The following is a 21,123-nucleotide window of genomic DNA, read 5'->3' on the forward strand; positions in this document are numbered from 1 at the left end:
GTTTTGATGTGAGTCTGTGTATACAGGGAGTGCAGAATTATTAGGCAAGTTGTATTTTTGAGGAATAATTTTATTATTGAACAACAACCATGTTCTCAATGAACCCAAAAAACTCATTAATATCAAAGCTGAATGTTTTTGGAAGTAGTTTTTAGTTTGTTTTTAGTTTTAGCTATTTTAGGGGGATATCTGTGTGTGCAGGTGACTATTACTGTGCATAATTATTAGACAACTTAACAAAAAACAAATATATACCCATTTCAATTATTTATTTTTACCAGTGACACCAATATAACATCTCCACATTCACAAATATACATTTCTGACATTCAAAAACAAAACAAAAACAAATCAGCGACCAATATAGCCACCTTTCTTTGCAAGGACACTCAAAAGCCTGCCATCCATGGATTCTGTCAGTGTTTTGATCTGTTCACCATCAACATTGCGTGCAGCAGCAACCACAGCCTCCCAGACACTGTTCAGAGAGGTGTACTGTTTTCCCTCCTTGTAAATCTCACATTTGATGATGGACCACAGGTTCTCAATGGGGTTCGGATCAGGTGAACAAGGTGGCCATGTCATTAGTTTTTCTTCTTTTATACCCTGTCTTGCCAGCCACGCTGTGGAGTACTTGGACGCGTGTGATGGAGCATTGTCCTGCATGAAAATCATGTTTTTCTTGAAGGATGCAGACTTCTTCCTGTACCACTGCTTGAAGAAGGTGTCTTCCAGAAACTGGCAGTAGGACTGGGAGTTGAGCTTGACTCCATCCTCAACCCGAAAAGGCCCCACAAGCTCATCTTTGATGATACCAGCCCAAACCAGTACTCCACCTCCACCTTGCTGGCGTCTGAGTCGGACTGGAGCTCTCTGCCCTTTACCAATCCAGCCACGGGCCCATCCATCTGGCCCATCAAGACTCACTCTCATTTCATCAGTCCATAAAACCTTAGAAAAATCAGTCTTGAGATATTTCTTGGCCCAGTCTTGACGTTTCAGCTTGTGTGTCTTGTTCAGTGGTGGTCGTCTTTCAGCCTTTCTTACCTTGACCATGTCTCTGAGTATTGCACACCTTGTGCTTTTGGGCACTCCAGTGATGTTGCAGCTCTGAAATATGGCCAAACTGGTGGCAAGTGGCATCTTGGCAGCTGCACGCTTGACTTTTCTCAGTTCATGGGCAGTTATTTTGCGCCTTGGTTTTTCCACATGCTTCTTGCGACCCTGTTGACTATTTTGAATGAAACGCTTGATTGTTCGATGATCACGCTTCAGAAGCTTTGCAATTTTGAGACTGCTGCATCCCTCTGCAAGATATCTCACTATTTTTGACTTTTCTGAGCCCGTCAAGTCCTTCTTTTGACCCATTTTGCCAAAGGAAAGGACGTTGCCTAATAATTATGCACACCTGATATAGGGTGTTGATGTCATTAGACCACACCCCTTCTCATTACAGAGATGCACATCACCTAATATGCTTAATTGGTAGTAGGCTTTGGAGCCTATACAGCTTGGAGTAAGACAACATGCATGAAGAGGATGATGTGGACAAAATACTCATTTGCCTAATAATTCTGCACTCCCTGTATGTCAGTGCCCACTGCGTGTACAATGTATTTACCTTCCCCTGAGCCTGCGTGTATGCGGACAAGCCTGCATATACTTGTATGTACCTGCAATTGAGAGAATAATTACACTTCCACTCAGTAACAAAAATTAGACTTGGCAGTTATGAAGAATGAATCAAAAACATGTGGGAGACGTGCACGCACACACATATTCTGTCTCACACATACACTCACTCTCTCCTCTCTCACACTCACTCACTCACACACACACAAACACACACAAACACACACAAACACATATATATACACACACACACACACACACACACACACACACACATATATATATATATATATACACACACACACACACACACACACACACTCCTGGGGCTGGATTACAATAATGATAAGACGACTTGCAGGTGGCAGAATGGGAGTGAAGGGGAGACAAATGATGGATGGCAAATAAAAAAGGAATCCATTTGTAACGAGGAAGTATTTTGTGGTAAATTAGTTATGTGCTCACTCATGTGGTTTTATTTCAATTCCTTGTTTCCAGTGGCAACCACAGAAACAATACACAAATCCACCGTTTGCCCACACATATGTGTTAGGTAATATGCCGAGCCGTAATGTACAGAGTCGAGAAGCGCTCGCAGCCAGCATGTGAGGTATTAGCAGCGATCCAAGCTGAGGTTCACATTACCACATCAAACAGTCTCTCTGTGTCTCTGCTTTGTCTGTGCTGTGTACATATTAGTTACACATTAGAGCTCTCAACTTTAGAGGACCTTTGTTCGGCTCTAACGTGGGCTTCAATTTATTGTGGGGCTCATGACAACACGATAAACAAAAAACAACTATATTACTGTGCGTTTCCTTGTGTCTGCGGCGCAGCCTCCTTCGCACAGACACACAATATGACAAGTTTATCTGGTAATCAACAAATCCTTGTTGAAGCAGTAGCATAGCAACACACACACACAAGTGAAACAAAGGGATGCTGTTTTGTAGAACTGAAATATACAAGCTGGAAAAACAAATGCATTTTCATTTCCTATGAGTTAATTCTATTAGCTTCAAAATGATGTACTTGATTTGTGATTTCTACTTGTGTGTTTGTGCGTGTGTGAGAGACTGTGTGTGTGACTCAATGTGTGAGTGCATATGAGAGTGTTTTGATGATAGCAATCACTGTTATGGCGTCCCTGACATGGTTACCAGATAAACGGAAAGCAAAATATATACGGACAGGTGTTCACACACATACATACACACAGCCTTTTCCAGTAAGGGATTATGGTTAGCTGATAAAGTATTGATAGAAGCTGATTGACAGACCTTATTAAAGAGCTGTTAGTTATTACTGAAGCATTTACCTGGCTGCTGACAGGACACTGTTGTGTTTTTTAGCTTTAAAAACGTGGAAAAGCTGAAAATGAATTGCGTGTGTGACTTTGTGTGTGTTACACTCCTTTTTTGCTCAAAGTAAAATGGCTTTGTGCTTTGAATGTCCTGCCATGCTGTTGATCAAAACAGTCTTTCAACTCACAAAAACACACAGTCACACACACACACAGACATGCAAACGCACACAGTGGGTGAACAGATGACACTTTGATATGGGAAAGCTTTTATGTCACTTTCAGTGACGACAGAAAATACCACTTACGCAGATAAAGTAAATATGAGGCCAAATCCACTCTGACATGCACTCATTTCACCTCGGCCGCTGTCAAAAGGCCTGCAGCCCTAAGTTCTGGAAAATTCATTTGAAAATTATGGCTCTAATCTGATTAACTCTTGTGGTTAAACAGGGGATCACACCAGATTATTTTGTCTTTTTTTATTCCGTTGTGAGGACATCAGTGATGATTAGCTTGAAAACAAAGGTTGAGCTTGTAGAAAAAGGACAGCAGATAAAACAGCAAATGTAATAATCACACAATTCACCCGTCAAACAAAAGAGGCAGTGAAAAATGATAAAGTCTGGCCAAAGGTCATAGATATCGCAATTACACGTTTCACTGAAATCAGGGTTGAAAAGACAAAGTGACTGTGAACATTTTGTACAGTCAGCCGCTGAAAATAAGCCTGCTGGATTATAAGTTTAGCTTTGTGATGCTGCCCTTCAAACAAACCTCCAAAAACACAGAGGAGCGCAAACTTGTAAACTGTCTGACACATACACGCCCCAAAACGGAAAACATTTGATTTGGTTGGACACGGTAACGCTGCGGCTGAGATCAGCATTGTTGATGTGTGTGGCTGACTGACTGTGTTTGGCGTGTCCTGTGAGTGTGCGTGACACGTCTCGATGATGCGCTTGATTTAGTCTGCCGGTTTGGGGTACTCTAATCCGCCACGCACTCGCTGGTACTACCTAGTTATTCCACTGACAGCTACTGCCTTGGGAACAGGAGCTGGAGCTCACGCATGCAAAGCACTCACAAATTTGTACACACAGGCAAAATTGGGACACACACACACTTCTTGAGGCACCGTTCATTCTGATCTCGCTTTGGGACTACTGGAGACAGATGGGTGAACAGTGGGAGTCTGGGCTGCCATCACTCCAAGAGCAAAGGCACGCAGGCATAAATACACACATTTTATATAGAAAGGATCACAGACTTGGTCAGAAAGTGGCACACATACAAACAGACGGGCTAAAATGCTCAAGGAAACGACTAACTCACACAATCTCACATACACACGCAACACGCTGGCTAAGCCACAGTCACACGCATACTTATTTACTTGTAAACACTGTCTCAGAATTAAACACTGCTTCTTCTTCTTCAAACACACACACACACACACACGGGAAGAAACATGCATAGCTTCATCTATTCTCACACATCGAGAGAACAGTTAGCTTTTATTTGAAGAATTTTAAGCAGATATGTTACACAAGAGAACCAGAGCTGGTTTAATTGTGCGAGCAAAACATGAGCTTTCAGTTAGGTGATAACTGATTGCCTTTTTGATCAGAATCAGAATCGGCTTTATTGGCCAAGCAAGAGTGTATACAAGGAATTGGGCTCTGATTTTGTTGAGCTAAACACAATAAACAAACGTTCTCGTGTGTTTGCTGTCACAGGGGTGTTATCCTGCACAGCAAATTCAAAAGTGTTAAATGTTTTGGTGTTAATAGTCTTCTTGCAAAAGTAGAGTTAATTTTACTCTAAGCAGAGTCACATTCTTTTAATGTAACTCTGAGGTGTAAAATGATAGTAGTTAAAATCGAGTGTTAAAAATGAGTGTTTCTCTGTCAAATCTGGAGGTGTTACAATGGAAACATTAACTCTTGACCTCTTAACTCTGAACTCCTACAGGGGCTATGACACCAACAGAGTAAATTCACAGACTCCGCCCCCAGCACGGCTCCAATCGAAGCTGAAGTGAAGCCGTTTCAGAACATTTTGCTCTACATATTTGAGTTGTTTGCCATGCTTGGTAAGTCATTTTTTCAAAGATTGTTTCAATTGTTATTAGCTTTTACTTCTGTGGCTCTTTGGAGTTGAGACAAAGCTGTGTGAAAGGCATTAGCCATGTTGCTCGCTGATAGCATAATATTCTGTTTTAGCTAGCTGAAAGGTATTGTTTGCGGGCAAATACCACAGCCTTGAAAAAAAGCTTGCATGTGAATTTTCAGTCAAACTTTTGGTCAAATACACCTAAAACAATGTGTAGAATGTGAAATGTTGGTATAATGGTGCTACTTGAAGCCTGAAAACGATCGCCCATAAAAAAAACACGAGCAAACAGCAGTAGCAGACGTCCTGACTGGATTCTACGTTAGCATAGATCCCTCCAGAGTTTTGTGCACACGGTTTAGGTAAAAATGAAAAAGGTTGAGGTTTTACATTTAGTTCAGTATTACCTGTTGCCTGTGTCCTTGTCTTTTGGGAAAATACTTTACACAAGTAATGGCTCAAAGAGGATTCCTTTTTTTTTTTACTGTGCTGCAATTGTTTACTGGATTATTTGTGCCATTAATTAGTGTCAACTAATTTTTTTTTTTTTTTTTTTTTTTTTTGGCCTGTCCCGTTTGGCTCTTTTGCCATCAGAATTGTTGTCTAAAGGCAAAGAAAGATGCCCAACGGATTTACTTTACCAAACTGACCATCCCAGCCTTGCCGTAATGGTCCATTTGATTCACCTTTTATTGTTTATTTTATTTTCACTTACTGAATACGGGACAGACTTGACTGGGGGAAAGAAGGGGAGAAAGAAAGAGGGAAAGAGAAACAGCTGAGAAGAGGGACGGGGGAGAAGGGCAAAAACCAACAGAACGGGCAGAGAAAAAAAAATGCATATATCAATCACCTGGATCACCTGCTGAGAAAGAAAAAAGAAAGCAAGCAGAAGAGAACAAGAGTAATAGAATAAACAACATCACAATGATATATGGGAATATGACAGTAAATACTAAATGTTAAACATTATTGTGCAGCACATAAGATCAACAGAACACAGTGTGCTTTGAGGTAGGAGCCAAAAAGGGTGTAGTTTGTGGGTGTGATCACCCGTGTGTACACCTGTGAGCATGGACGCGCTTGTTTTTTTAAAAGGTTCCTTCATGTAATAATCTGCTAGAGGGTGTGGGGGGGCCACAGCCCCGTTCTCCAGGGCGTGAAGCAGGTGTGGAGGAGATCAAAACTCCAGACATCCAGAGGCCCCCAGAACACAAGAGACCAAGGAAGACCAACAGAGGGGCAGCTGCGCCACTGTCCCGGAAAGAGCTGAGGAGAGTCCCAGATGAGGGCTCACTCAGCAGCCGCGGAGCAGAAGCCAGGGGGAGTTGCAGTGACGCGCCCGTGAGCTCCGCCGGCAGCCAGCTGCGCCTGAGTGACCGAGCCCCAGGCCGAGAGGCCGGGGGCACCCCACCTCCGAAGTGGCCCGAGCGAGCCCCAGGCTCCAGGCCCCGATAAGCGGCCGCCAAGGAGTGAGCCGGTGTGTACCTGGACGCCCATCCCCGGACACAAAGAACCACCAACGCACCGATGTCTGAGGGGGTCCGCCACTGGCAGGGGAAGTGGTGGTAGGGGGAGATAGGCCTCCAAACCTTGGAGGGCCTGAGATGTCCCCAGAGAGGTGGCGCCTGACACCCAACCTGACATATAGACACAGACATACAGGCACACACAGATACAAACATCCATTCCCACCCTCATGCTCTCATATGCACTTACTCCACACTCAACCAACGTGGAGACAGACATAAAGAGACGTTGTACACACGATCACACTCCCCAAGCGTACTCTACAAACCGGGTCTAGGTGCCCTCGCCCCTGGAGGGGGGAACTGCACCCAGACCCAGGTGGTGTTTCCCTTTTCCCTGCGGTGGGGGGAGGCAGACCGCCCCGACTCCGCAGCAGCAGGAAGGCTCCACACTCCAGACCGCAGTCGGACGGCCAACTCCTCCTCCTAGCCCCCCTGCTCCAGCAGGTCGCAGAGAACGGGGGTGAGAGAAGACTCCAAACCTCCCTCCACCCGCTCATTGTAATGTTGATGCATGTGTGTTCTAAGGTGCATTTAAAACCCAGGAGGGCATGGAGCTACCTGCCAGAGAGCAGCAGGTAAGCGTATGCGTATGCTGGATTTGCTGTGTGGGCCAATCTGTACAATATGTACAGCACATCGGTACACTGCAAATCCAGCATGTCCAAATTAACACTGTCGGATTTGATTTCAACACTATTAAAGTGTCTATATGGGTCCACACCAGAGAGTGTTAATTTAACTCTTTTTGGAGAGTTGGTACGTTAACTCTGATTTAGTGTTAAACACCAAATCTGTCTGGAGTTGATAATTTAACACTTGGTGTTAAGAGTTTATATATTAACTCTCAAAGAGTATTTTAGTTTAACTACGTAAGAGTTATCTTCTAATTCATTCTAAAAAGTGGGCATTTTACTGTTCTGAACTTCTAGAAATTTCTTTTGGAAATAAACATTTACTAAAAAGACGCAATGGTTTTTGAAAAACATTTATTCTGAACTGTGCACCACAATTTCAAAACATTTTCTGAAAGATGTAACAGTATACATGTTCTCACTTTCATTAGAATTTTGTTTATCAAAAGGTCTGACATGGTAAATGCAAATAACAGCATTCTCATCACTTATTTCTTCAATACAATATGCATGTCCTTCATTCATCCCTTTGTGGAACTTCAACGCACTTCTGCTCTCCCCCATATTCCATCTTCACAAGCATATCCTGTGCGGAGATTGAATAAAAATTAGTTGACACTAATTAATGGCACAAATAATCCAGTAAACAATTGCAGCACAGTAAAAAAAAAAAAAAAAGGAATCCTCTTTGAGCCATTACTTGTGTAAAGTATTTTCCCAAAAGACAAGGACACAGGCAACAGGTAATACTGAACTAAATGTAAAACCTCAACCTTTTTCATTTTTACCTAAACCGTGTGCACAAAACTCTGGAGGGATCTAAATGCTACCGTAGAATCGAGTCAGGACGCCTGCTACTGCTGTTTGCTCGTGTTTTTTTGTTTTTTTTTTTTATGGGCGATCGTTTTCAGGCTTCAAGCAGCACTAGTGATGGGATTTCCGGCTCTTTTTAGAGATCCGGCTCTTTCGGTTCGGCTCACTAAAAAGAGCCGGCTCTTTCGGCTCCGAACCGGCTCTTCAGGTTGTTTTGTTGCTTTAATTAATTTATTATTAACAATAATATAAAATTATGCACAAAAGGAATTACTAACGTAAAAACAAGTGGTTTTATTTATATATGTTTATATATAAATATATGCGGTGGCCCCTAGAGACAAAACACGTACAAACTCCAAAACACATTTCTAGCATGAACTGAACTTCCAAAGCAGAGCTACTAGATCACTTAAATTACACAATTGAAAGCATGTGTGTATTGTTTGTGTATTTATACACAGGCACTCATATATATATATATATATATATATATATATATATATATATATTCAAATAATTTAAAAAAAAAGTTCATTTACCTGTTATTACCACACACCAAATCCGGTCGTTGGTACTTGCTGGCTTGTGTAGCCACAAGATAACAAAGGCTCAACACTGCGCCCAGCATCCTGGAGCACTTCTGTTGTCTTTTGTAGTGTTTTGAGTTTTTATGTGCTTCTGAGTTTTTATATGCTTCTGAGTTTTTACGTGCTTCGGAGTTTGTACGTGTTTTTACGTGTTTTGGAGTTTGTACATGCTTCAGAGTTCGTACGTGATTTGAAGTTTGTATGTGCTTTGTCTCTAGGGGCCACCGTAAATATACTTTTATTTATTCACTCCACATAAAATGTAATAAATAAATCATATAATACAAAAATCAACTATTCACATTTCAAGTTTTAACTATTTAAATTTTCAGCTTTTTCCTTTCACAAATTTAAAGTGAAAAGAACACAAAACACTGCAAACCACAACACAATTAAATATAAATTATAATATGAAAACTAAAAGAACATGCATATTCTCTGTCATATGGACCTGCATGAATAAACTTTCTCAATCCTTTATCATCTGCAACCGAAAATAGTTGTGGATGATTACTATACCTTTCTAATGTTGTTGTCCCTGCCTCTCTTTCTCTCTCTCTGGCTCTGTTCCTGTGCTACTGAGTGTAACTACCGCCCCTCCCCCCTCTGCCCAGCGTAAAGCACAAGGCTCGCGTGCAGAGTGAAGCGGGAAAAAAGTGCGAGAGAGAGGCTGAGAGAAAGAAAGAAAAAAAAAAAACCCGCGTGACGGCTCGCGATAAGGAGCCGGCTCGCGTCGTTCACGTCAAAGAGCCGGCTCTAAGAGCCATTTCGTTCGCGAACGACCCATCACTAAGCAGCACCATTATACCAACATTTCACATTCTACACATTGTTTTAGGTGTATTTGACCAAAAGTTTGACTGAAAATTCACATGCAAGCTTTTTTTCAAGGCTGTGGTATTTGCCCGCAAACAATACCTTTCAGCTAGCTAAAACAGAATATTATGCTATCAGCGAGCAACATGGCTAATGCCTTTCACACAGCTTTGTCTCAACTCCAAAGAGCCACAGAAGTAAAAGCTCATAATAATAATTGAAACAATCTTTGAAAAAATGACTTACCAAGCATGGCAAACAACTCAAATATGTAGAGCAAAATGTTCTGAAACGGCTTCACTTCAGCTTCGATTGGAGCCGTGCTGGGGGCGGAGTCTGTGAATTTACTCTGTTGGTGTCATAGCCCCTGTAGGAGTTCAGAGTTAAGAGGTCAAGAGTTAATGTTTCCATTGTAACACCTCCAGATTTGAAATAGAAACACTCATTTTTAACACTCGATTTTAACTACTATCATTTTACACCTCAGAGTTACATTAAAAGAATGTGACTCTGCTTAGAGTAAAATTAACTCTACTTTTGCAAGGAGACTATTAACACCAAAACATTTAACACTTTTGAATTTGCTGTGTACAAGCACATGTAGGGCTAACAATTCAATTACTTACAGAGTTTGATATATTTCAGATCAGTCTCCACCACAGATATCAGACAGTCCACATACAGCATACCTCATAACATATAGACATTTTAATAAGGAGAGATCATTATCCTTTTTCTTTTTTCTTCTTCTATGTGTTACTCCATTTCACCACTTAGAGAATCATGAGTATTGACGTGTCTTTCTCATCTAGTTCACCTCATAAAGAAAATTTTCCCACCAAAGCACAAAAGCATGGAAGAGGATTAGGGCCTATTATTACTGTATTATGCATTACTCACTATAAGTGTATAATTCAAAGGTTGTCCAAATAAATTGGGTGGGGTTCACCTTTCATGATGCACTGCTCAAAGTTTGACCCTGCATACCTGTATATTATCAATAGCACTCACTCTTTCCCATTACCACACCCATAGCTTGGTAATAAACAATAAAGCAAGTAAAGGTCATTATATTACTGTAAAAGACATACTGGGCAGTATGTAGTTGCTTACTTTTACTTCTAATAGCGGTAAATGTCCCCTAAACAAAGATAATGTTGATGTATAAATTCATCTCTTCCCAGAGATTTTCTTTGCACAGGGTCTCTAAACAGCTTATTTCACCTTTGTTTCTAGAGTAGAAAAATCCCCTGCCGAGTTCATAACATGTCACTCAAATTGCACTTCTTGATTAAGCTTCATGATTATTGTCTGTCTGGTTTTGTCTAGTCTGCCATGCATAACTCTGAGTGCTTATTATGTTTATTCTTCCTGCTCTCAGTGGTTATTTGCGGTGTTTTAGGAAAGAACAGGATGTTTTGTTCCTGCTTCCTAACTGTCCAGGTCACACAGTCTCACTCATTATGGGTCTCTGATTGGGGTTGATTACAGAAACATGTCAGATTTGATTGCTTCTGTCTGGGAAATGTACGATGAGAGACGTGTTCAGGAGTAGTCGAGAACATATCATAACCTTTAGCTTCCTCGTGTCTTTTTTTTTTTTAACCAAACTGTGGAAGCATTACTGATAACAGAGCAGATTTTTTTTGATGTTGTTGTTTTTTTTTACTTTTTTAATGTGTAAATACAAAGTTGTTCAAGTGCAGCCATTGTTAGACGTGTAAAACTATTCATTCCACTCAGCACAGCGCGTTCACTGAGTACCTGCTTCAGCTAAAGAACGGGTATCCACATATGCACATACTTTGGCAAGTTCTTGCAAATGTTACGTTTACACATTTCATCTTACACTTTGATAGATATCTATGCATGTGTATAGGCATGCATTATAAGTGAAGGTATAAGCGGCGCCCTGCAGCAAATGCTTTTAACCAGAGGTGGGACCAAGTCATTGTTTTGCAAGTCTCAAGTAAGTCTCAAGTCTTTATCCTCAAGTCTCAAGTCAAGTCTCAAGTAATGTCAGGCAAGTCAGAGTCGAGTCTCAAGTCACTGGTGTAAAAGTCCAAGTAAAGTCACAAGTCTGAAATTTTGAATTTCAAGTCCTTTCGAGTCTTTAAAACCCCCCCGAAAAAAAGCATGTTGCAGTTATATGCTAAATGTAAATATTAGACCATGTAATTTTTAAATCTGTGTTTTTCTCAACACATGACAAAATAGTGAACTTAGAAAATATACACAAATTGTGAAATTGCACCTCTTTAAAATGCAGCTCAATTAAACCTAGCTCCAAGAATAATTTTCACCGACAGTTCTGAGATAAGCTGCATGTTATTCTTGGATGCGGTTGTAGGACTGGCTTTAAAATCGCATGACAAAAATATCATACACATTAAAAAAAAACTGCATCACCAACGTAGCCTGGACAACATTTGCTAGTTAGATGAAGTCAGCTATCTCATCGTAGCATATTTATATGCATATTTATAATTATACGCTTCTTGGAGTGAGTGCATACACTCATGAAGTTTAGTAACTTCCGGTCACTGCAACAAGCCCAGGTACAGTTTACCGACGGATGGGTGCAGGACCTTGAAATGCACCGTGTAGAAAGTAAAGACCATCGTACGTATCATAAGTTTACCAGTCTCACAAATCGTCGTCATAAATACACATTCCTTAACCGTTTATTAATAGGACCTTTGAGCTCAACGGTAATTAATTAGCAGTGGAAATAATTTCTGGTAGCATCACAGAAATGTAGCAGTGACAATAATACTGTATGCTGTAATCGTACTGGACAATTAGTGAAACAAAACAACTGTTTTATCCTGTGAATAAAAGTATATGTTTTTGTCAATGTACCATAATAACAGAAGCGAAACGCAATATTGTGTCAGGACAATTCACTATTTATGCACAATAAACACAATAAATAAAGGAGCATAGCGCGACAATTTCTGTTCAGCGCCAGACTTGCTTGTAACCTATATCACTAAGAAAAATGACGTATTAACTACTAAAAAACACTGACCTTTGTGGAAATGCTTGGAGCAGACTAACCTGTGAGCTGGAGTGTTCTAGGACGTTATATTTGATCTTTGAATGGCTGCAATCCAGTCGCCTCTTTGTTACTTCGGAAACATGGCTTGAACAATTTCTCTTCAACGACGTAATCCGATAACAACCGATCTCTTTACCCGTCGGCTTCCCGTGGCTGTCATGCGACCGGCTATTGCAGTTAATAATACAACAGCTTCTTGACATTTTTGTGTTTCTTTTTATCGCTGTATAACTGATTTTAATTGAAAGCCTGCCTGCGCTAGTACCGCTTGCCACGAGTTCCCAGAATCCTTTGCGGTTCTACCCGTGAATGACGTCACATTTTCAATCTCTATATAATATGCATGTTAAATTTTATATTTGGGGTAAAATATCAAGTCTTTTCAAGTAAACCGGTTCAAGTCCAATTCAAGTCCCAAGTCATTGGTGTAAAAGTCCAAGTCAAGTCACAAGTCTTAGAACATTTTTTCAAGTCAAGTCTAAAGTCATAAAATTAATGACTCGAGTCTGACTCGAGTCCAAGTCATGTGACTCGAGTCCACACCTCTGCTTTTAACCTTGGCTAATATCTGTCTGCAGCAGCTTATTGGCAGTAAAATGTGTTAGCATTTTACCTTAATACTGTGAAATAGAAGACTTTACATAATGTAAAATGACAGGGACATATTTTTGATCAGTAAACAATCAGCCTCTTACTCAGTAAAATAAACAAGTCCCAACAGCTGGGTTACACCTCACAGGACTGTTGCTAATGTTACGACCCGGCTCAAAAGCCGCAACATAAAAAAAAGGAGATGAATAACAGAGTGTGGGTGAGAAGAGGTTTCATCCTAAAATGGAAAACCAGGTTGGCTAAAATGGCTGGTGCCACCAAGGCAAAGACTAGTGCACTGCCGGAAAGCTTGCCTCAGGTATGCTTTTATCCACACCTGACTAGGTGTGGCCAATTAGCACCAGCTGAAAACACTGAGACGATTAAAAGCTGCAGAGGGACGTAACACTAATAATCCAAAAATTATTAGATGTCAGCTTACAAACTTGTGCGTGACAGCTCACCTGTAGAAAAGTACACAATGTCATCTACTCTCATATCCTGATTGATCCCATCTCCATGTCATCAGTAAATTATAGTTGTAAGCCATTAATGAAGTGGCTCTTCTCACTTTAAAAGGAGATGGATGCTGCCTTTGTTTGACGCTGTTACTGTCTATCACAGCCGTTCATCCATCCATTCTCACAGGCCACACTGGGAGCGTTGCCACGGCTAAAATAGAGACACAGACAACCACAAACTCACATCCTAGCACAGGCCAGCTCCACCTACAGAGACACAGGACACTGACCAAGAGATAAACCAAAGCTGCTGGAAGTTTATGCATGAAAGGCACTTGTAGTTAGTCATTTTTTAAGAATTCTTGGGAGGTAATTAGATGAATCACCATGATCACACCAAAAACACACCTGGAGCTGTGGCTAGAAGTTCCTCATGGGATAATATTTCATCTAATCCAACTGTCCCTTGGTCGTATTTCTGTATATGATATGGCCTACTTTCACTTCACTGTTAATGGCTCTGTCACAGTTTGAGTAAAAGTAGGACAGGAACCTGCTTGTGAGTACCTGCGACTTTTTGCTGCTGGAGACTGATTGCAAGTAGTTGCAGATTGAGGTTGCAACACCCTCAACCTCTGGACAACCACTTTTGATTGCAAGGTTATTGCACAGGTTGTCTGGTGGGAGGCAATTGGTCTGCTTACTATTGTGACACACAATAGTATACCTACAAAGGCAGATTTCTAACACATCAGATTGCACTCAGTTTGAGCCAGTTTGTACCACTGAGCACAATTCATGTGCAGTTCCTCTTTTTAATAAGGTACTTGATTCAACTAGATGACAACTGGTTGTGTTTTGTTTATATTTTTATATAAAATGAAGGTTGCCAATCGCCTATAACATTTTGCAGTTAAATCATTATCCTGCAGCAACTTTGTTACTATTGTGAAGGAATTTTTGTTTAAGTCTATGAGGCTCTGAGCGTAAGAAGATAGTCTGAGTTTCAGTTCACATGTGAATTTCTGTGTGTTAACACCAACAGAATTGCAATTTTTTTAACTTATCTCAGTTAACCATGAATCATCAACAAGTTACATATAATTGCGAACTTGACCCCATGCAGTTACAAACTGATAGCAGACTGCCATTTTATTGTAATTTTATTGCGATCTTGGTGCACAGTCTTTTTGAAGACAGCAATAATACACCAATAAGTTCATTGCACATAGTCACAATAATTGTTGCCATCGATCACTACTTGAATGGGAACATTTTTCAGGGAAGTCTCATTAAAATGACAGATTTTCTGTAATTCTGTACTTTTTTCCTCTACAGACTGGCAATAACAGCTGCCAAGAAAGAGGAGGCAGAGCAGATACTTGGGAAAGAGAAGCAGCAAGTTGAAATTCACAGGTAAATTTATGACCAGGAAAAAGTAAAATGGCATGCGCATGGGGGAATACAGTTATGTGTTAAGGATTTTGTAAAGAAGCCAAAAACAGCTTGAAAGTTTCATTTTCACCCTGTTGGCGTGCGCCACCCAGCTTGGCTGTTTAGTTCTGGACAAATTTCATGACAGGGAAGTCCAGGGTAGATGGGAAACAACTGTGTGAGATGATAGCAGGAGGACAATAAAATAGAGAGTGGGAAAACAGAAGAGAGAAGGTTAATTCAGTTGACCCAGTGGTTAATTCCAGGAAATAGAAAAAGAGGATGGAAAAGACATGAGCAGCTAATACCAGGACAGAAGCAGATGAAAGAGGTGAAGAGGTAGAGAGTAGGAGAAAGGATATGAGAAATACCGAAAGCTGCTAAATGAGTAAACCAGTATGGGGAACGAACATGTGCAGTCTCTTTCTCTGAGTCTCAAGTTTTCCACTGTTTTAGGACTTATCACCAATGACAGATCTGGCTCATATCTGTTCCTCCATTCGGTCCTGTCAGCTTCGTGATTTATGTCATCTGACATTATAAAACTGGCTCTCGTGACAAGCAGTGCCCGTACTCCCCTCACCCTGCACGCACACATGCACACTCTGAGGCACTGCCGACCAGCTCAAGGTCTGCCCTCTCGTCCCGTCTTGTCTCGTTTCGTCAGAGACTCTGTTCATTTTTTTTATCACCTTAAACCACAAACCCCAAATAAGCAAAAACAACCACTCAGCCCCACAGAGCTCTCAAAAACAGTCCCATCATATTGCTCGTAAAACCCAGCCATGCTCATAATGTTAGCTTGTTACTGTGTATGTCTACCTGTGTGCGCCTCCATGTGTGTTCCTGTGTCTGGATTGTGTGCTTCCACATCTATGAGTATGCAGGAAAATAGGAAACTGTCCGGCGTCCTCTCACCCACAAAAGTGGGCTCGGAATAACAGAATGTTCTATTCCATTGCTCTAGTTTTCCATGCTTTACATTGGTCTGTGTGTCTGCCTGAGTTTGTGTGCGCATGTGTGTGTTTGTATCCGAATGCAGATGTGAGTGAGGGCTAGTGATCTTTCATGTTTCTCAAAGTGCTTTTCGTCTGAACATATTTCTTTAAGAGTGAGAGAGATTTTGGTGAGGAAGAAGGCAGAACACCAAAAAACACTTTGTTTTTTTTGTGGTTTTTATCCTCAGTCGCCTGCTGTCATTTATTTAGCTTCTGATTTTTGAAACTTTTACATTTCTCCATTATTTTCCTACTAATTTATTACCTGCCCTACATTGCCTACATCTGTAGTGACAAAGTGAGACCAAAGAATTTAAGCAATGTTCAGTCCATGAGTCAAAATTTAGGAGAAATCTATTTGCACTCTGCCTCGATTTCCTCCTTTCTGTATATATTGTCTGCATCTCCTTCTATTCTTTGTCGTGTCCTCACTTGTTATGGGTGTAGCTTCTGTCTTTCTAGTTTCCAGACAGACTGCCAGCCCTGTTATACTTTTGCTTTTGTTTTCATGATATTTTACCAGCAAAAAAGCTGCAATTCTAAGTTTATCTCTGTCTGCTGAATCCTGCACTCTGGGTCCACTTTCTGCCTGTCACACGCTCCATTTCACATGACACTTTAAGATAAACGTAGCTCTTTTTTTCACACAAATTATTGTTTTATCCTATCAAATTAAGAATGCCCACATGTGCCCACATGTGCTGCCTAGCTCTTAGTGGGAGCTAGGCAGCACCAGCCAGGTTAACATTTGGTGTGAGCTTTACTGACCTCTCAAAGTTCCTCGTAAAGTGTTGGTAAGTGTCGTTAGCAGTGTGCCAACTAGAGGGGGTGAAAATGGTACTATTGTTATTGATACTGCTGCAATTGAGTGTCTTGACTTGTATAATAGCAATTTTTAGTATTGATTAGTATCTTTTTTTTTTTTTATCCCTACCAGTCAGCCTAAATTGTATCTCCCTGGAGCACGTGTAGAAGGTTTCTAGTAACTGATAGCATACAGTATTGTTAGGAATATCAGATGAATGAGAGAAGAAGATTTAGCTAAGATCTCTTACTGAACTGGAACAGACAAAGTTGCTAATAATGGACTAACATCACTTTAACTTTACCTCTAAGACATCACCCCAATGTTCAAAGGCATCTGAATAGTTGTTTTAAACACTTTAAAAATGAAACTAGAATTTCTTAGTTTCAACATTTGTTTTGCTGTTTTATACTATTTTCAATTAAAATTAATGTTTACATAATGTGTAATTGATATTTTCTTTTACAGTTTTCTTTCAAAAATTTTACATCTGGTTTTCACAGTATGTTATTTGTTTCACACCAGAACAACGCCACACTTTGCTTCTCTCTTCATCACATTGATAAACTCCAGTGGAGTAACAGCCTTAGTATTTGTAAAGGAGAGGGAGAAAGAATTTCCACTCTTAGTTTGCAATACAAAACAATGATCTTTCCAGGTGGCACCATTAAAAGTTAATGTGTGATTCGCACACAGTACTCTATTTAGAGGTTCAGATATTATAACCAAATGTGTCAAAGCAATGAAGTATTGTAAATTTATTTTTTAAAAATCAAAGGCTTTTCTGGAAATTGTAAAATCTAAACTATTTCAAGCTGTCAGTTTGTGTGTGTTTGTGTGTTTCAGAGGTGCTTGTGTGCAGCAGCATCAGGCCCTGCGAGCAACTCTGTCTTTGCTCCGCTCCTCTGGCAGCGCGCTCACAGATGTACGGGGTTTCCTCAGCCAACTGACAAGGGCCTGGCAGGCCTTCAGGTCTCAGATAATGCAGCACAACACACAGGTGTACTCAGGTAATACAGACTGTGCATGCACACACACACAACACACACACACTAGTTCAAAGGAGTGTAAAAGAAACAAAGGTTTATATATATGAGAGTCATTTACAGCACAGTAAAGCAGTGCATGTGTTTTTGTAGAGTGCTAAAGTGGACATGAAAGAGGCAGAAAGAGTTGAGCAAATAATCTCTCAACAGGAATAAATATTAGTTTAACTGTGCCGTCAACTCTTTTAGTTCTGAGAGCAGCTCCCACAATGAATGGATCGCAATATGTGTGCGTGTCTGTGTGTTTATACACAAACTCTAACAATCTTTAAAGAGAGGTTAGACAGGATGAAATGTGTGTGCACGTCTTTATGGGTTCATGTGCCTAAAGTCTGTAAACCGATGAACCTCCTACGATAAAATTTAAATAGATGTAAGCAAGTGAAGCAAGACTGCAGGCAGGCATGTGTTTGTGCGTTTTGTGTGTGTTCTGCACTGACAGTAAATGCCTGAAGGAGAGTTAACCTCCGGCTCACCTCATGGGTGGGTCGTTTTCTCTGTGCTGCACGTTCCAAACAGCTGCGAAGTGTAAGCGTGTATGTGTGTGTTTATAGCGGAGAGCAAAAAGAGAGAAGGGGTTTGATGCAGGAAGTCAAAGAAAGTGGTCTACTGTCTGTATTGATGTCGTGTGAGTGTGTTTGCTCAGTGACGTGTTCGTGAAAACAGCTGCTGCACGAACCAACGGATATAATAAACTACACACTGAAGAATGCACGCACTGAGACACAAACACCCCCATGTGGGCTCGTATACACAGTACATATGTTCAATGAAAGCAAATCTTCTGTAAAACAAATATAGAAACCTAATGTCGACGAGGCATTCTCTATTTGTTTTTCTCATCTTTAAAAACAATTCGGCATCTGGGTTTCTGAATATACCAATGCTGCAATTTTATACTTTGTACACAGGCTTACAGACGGGCCGGCCCCTCCCAGGGAAACTTTGTTTGCTAGGCAAAGACATGCGTATTTACTAGCTGGTTGCTGGAGGTTGTTGAATGTTGTCATGTGAAATCAGCTGCAAAGAAGGTGCTGCACCAAAAACATCCTTGTGTTTGTTTTGGTCAAAAACATATTACTGCATAGTCCGCAATAGTTTGGATGGAAGTTTGGATGGAAGACGCGAACTTGAAAATTAGCCACCAAGCAGTAGTGAAACTACTACATTTGCCTTCAAAGTAAAGTTGCTCCTTTTGAAACGTGTTGGTTGCCTTTTACTTTAAAGGCAAACATTCATCTACTTCAGGGCCACTTTTCATAGTTTCACTACTGCTTGGCGAGAAGTGTATTCTTCTACAAAAAGTACGAGCAGCCTGCTAGTAAAGCAGGAAGCGCTGTATACCACTTTAAAAGCAATTTCCCTCCCTTCCCTCACCCCCAACCAATGATAGCAGATGGCTCCCCCTCCCTGAGTCTTGTACTGCCGGATGGTTCTTGCTGTAAAAAGGGAGGTTTTTCTTCCCAAGTGCTTTCTCATAAGGGGTCATCTGATTGTTGGTGTTTTCTCTTAACTTATCAAATAAAGTGGCTTGAGGCAACTGTTGTGGTGATTTGGCGCTATATAAATAAAACTGAATTGAAAGTAGTTGCTGTACCAGTAATTGGCAACTCTATTTCTCCAAGCAGCCAGTGGTCGTCAGGGGATGCCCAACTGGTCTCTAGACCTGTATGACTGAGACTTCAGCAATCGATTTCACAGACAGTCAGCAACAAATCAGCAACTGGTATGGGGGGGGTGTAGTTATACATATGAGTGTCGGTTCAGTTTACTGACTAAAGTTCACCAGTTGCTGTATGTTTTGGTTTTGTGTAGTTTAAATTTAAGACTAGTATTGTGTCTTTTGTGTGTTGTTACGAAAGCTCAAAATAGGTTACCATGCTGCGCATTATAGTCAAGCTGATAATGTGCATAAGAAAGGCTTTTAACATCTTTATCTGCAACGTTTGATTGACAAGCAAAAATCCCATAATTATTCAGCTAGTTCTGGCTCGTTCCAACACCAGCTGGTTAATCAGTGACATGTTTTTAGCCCTACTGTGATACAATTACTGTAATTTCAAAACTGAACCAAAAACCCTTTGCCAGTCACCTGAATGCGACTGCAAACTGATATGGGCGTTTGTCGGCTTTTAAACTGTGCTACTTGTCTGTCAGCATTCTGTGGTTAGCGCCGAACAGCAGACGAGCGGAGCAGGTGAGGTGGGGAAGAAGGAGCAGAGGGAAACATAAGGAGGTTGCCCAATGTGAATAGATAAATGTGGTTTATGGTTAGGTGGAAGAGAGGAGGGAGGAGAAGCCTTGAGGGGTGTGGAATTTTACAGAGAAACCAAGATAGAGACACACGGTGAGATTGGAGGAAGATGAAGATGCGATTAATCCAACTTTACTTTTGTGCAAATGTCAGCAGTTGACTTGTATGACTTGACAGTTAGAGGCGATGGACCCAGAGGTTTGAATGTGTGGGATTTTGGTGGAAACAGACTCGAGTGTCATGTGACTAAGCGTGACTAAAGCCACACAAATGTGCGTGCGTGCTTGTGAGCATGTGTGCGGGTGTGTGTGACCGATCCGTGAACCACATATATCTGCCAACACCGTGGGCCATCCCAACACTCTATAGTATCTATTTCCCTGGGAGCCAACTTTCTACGTGTGTGAGTTGATACCGATAGGAGGAATATAAAAATATCAAATATATGTTCACACAGCTTAGCAAATACTGCCTCCACATCTCTCTGTTTCCATTTCTCAGTCGCTCCAAAGCATTTTAATGTAAACATGGATAAGAATTGTATTGGGGTATAATCAGCTAAAAGTTTATGAATTCCTGTAGGGAGGTATTCAGGTATAGCAGGTTTCTAAAAGACAACTGCAATGCAGTAATAAGCCGTTATTACTGAGCAATTTTCACTTCATAGCACTTACTTTCTCTGAGAACATGTAGTACGCTCCTTGGTGTTCTAGTTAGGTAAAAAAATTTTCGAGGTAGGAACAGTAAACTCCTTCAGGGGTCTGCTGTGCAGCACTTCAATCAGATTTTTTCCCCTGAAGCTGCTGTGGTTCAGAAGGTGGTATGCTTTCATTATGCATAATAAACTAGGCAGACACACAAAATGCATGTGGTATGCTTTAGAATGTGATGTTATAGTAATGTAGACTCCAGTGTGTAAAAATTCCAGTGTGTGCGTGTGTAACTGTAAAGGTAGCTCCAATTTTGCAGGGTCTTAATGTTGCCTTGGCTCCTGTAGTGTAGGTTACTGTAACCTAGCTACGTTATGGGAGTCGGCTAGA

The 21,123-nt window shown here is 40.9% G+C and overlaps 1 protein-coding gene across 1 annotated transcript in view; it reads left to right on the forward strand.

Moving 5' to 3' along the window:
- The window catches only part of lekr1 (Leucine-, glutamate- and lysine-rich protein 1), a 129,308-nt gene that overhangs the window by 48,918 nt on the left and 59,267 nt on the right, over positions 1-21,123 (forward strand). Inside the window, exons 4-5 of the mRNA XM_080888370.1 lie at positions 14,885-14,962; positions 17,630-17,793. Of these exons, the coding sequence (XP_080744496.1) occupies positions 14,885-14,962; positions 17,630-17,793 (242 nt within the window). The remainder of the gene's footprint in view (positions 1-14,884; positions 14,963-17,629; positions 17,794-21,123) is intronic.

The sequence above is a fragment of the Rhamphochromis sp. 'chilingali' genome (genome assembly GCF_963969265.1).
Source record: "Rhamphochromis sp. 'chilingali' genome assembly, chromosome: 8".
NCBI lineage: Eukaryota > Metazoa > Chordata > Actinopteri > Cichliformes > Cichlidae > Rhamphochromis > Rhamphochromis sp. 'chilingali'.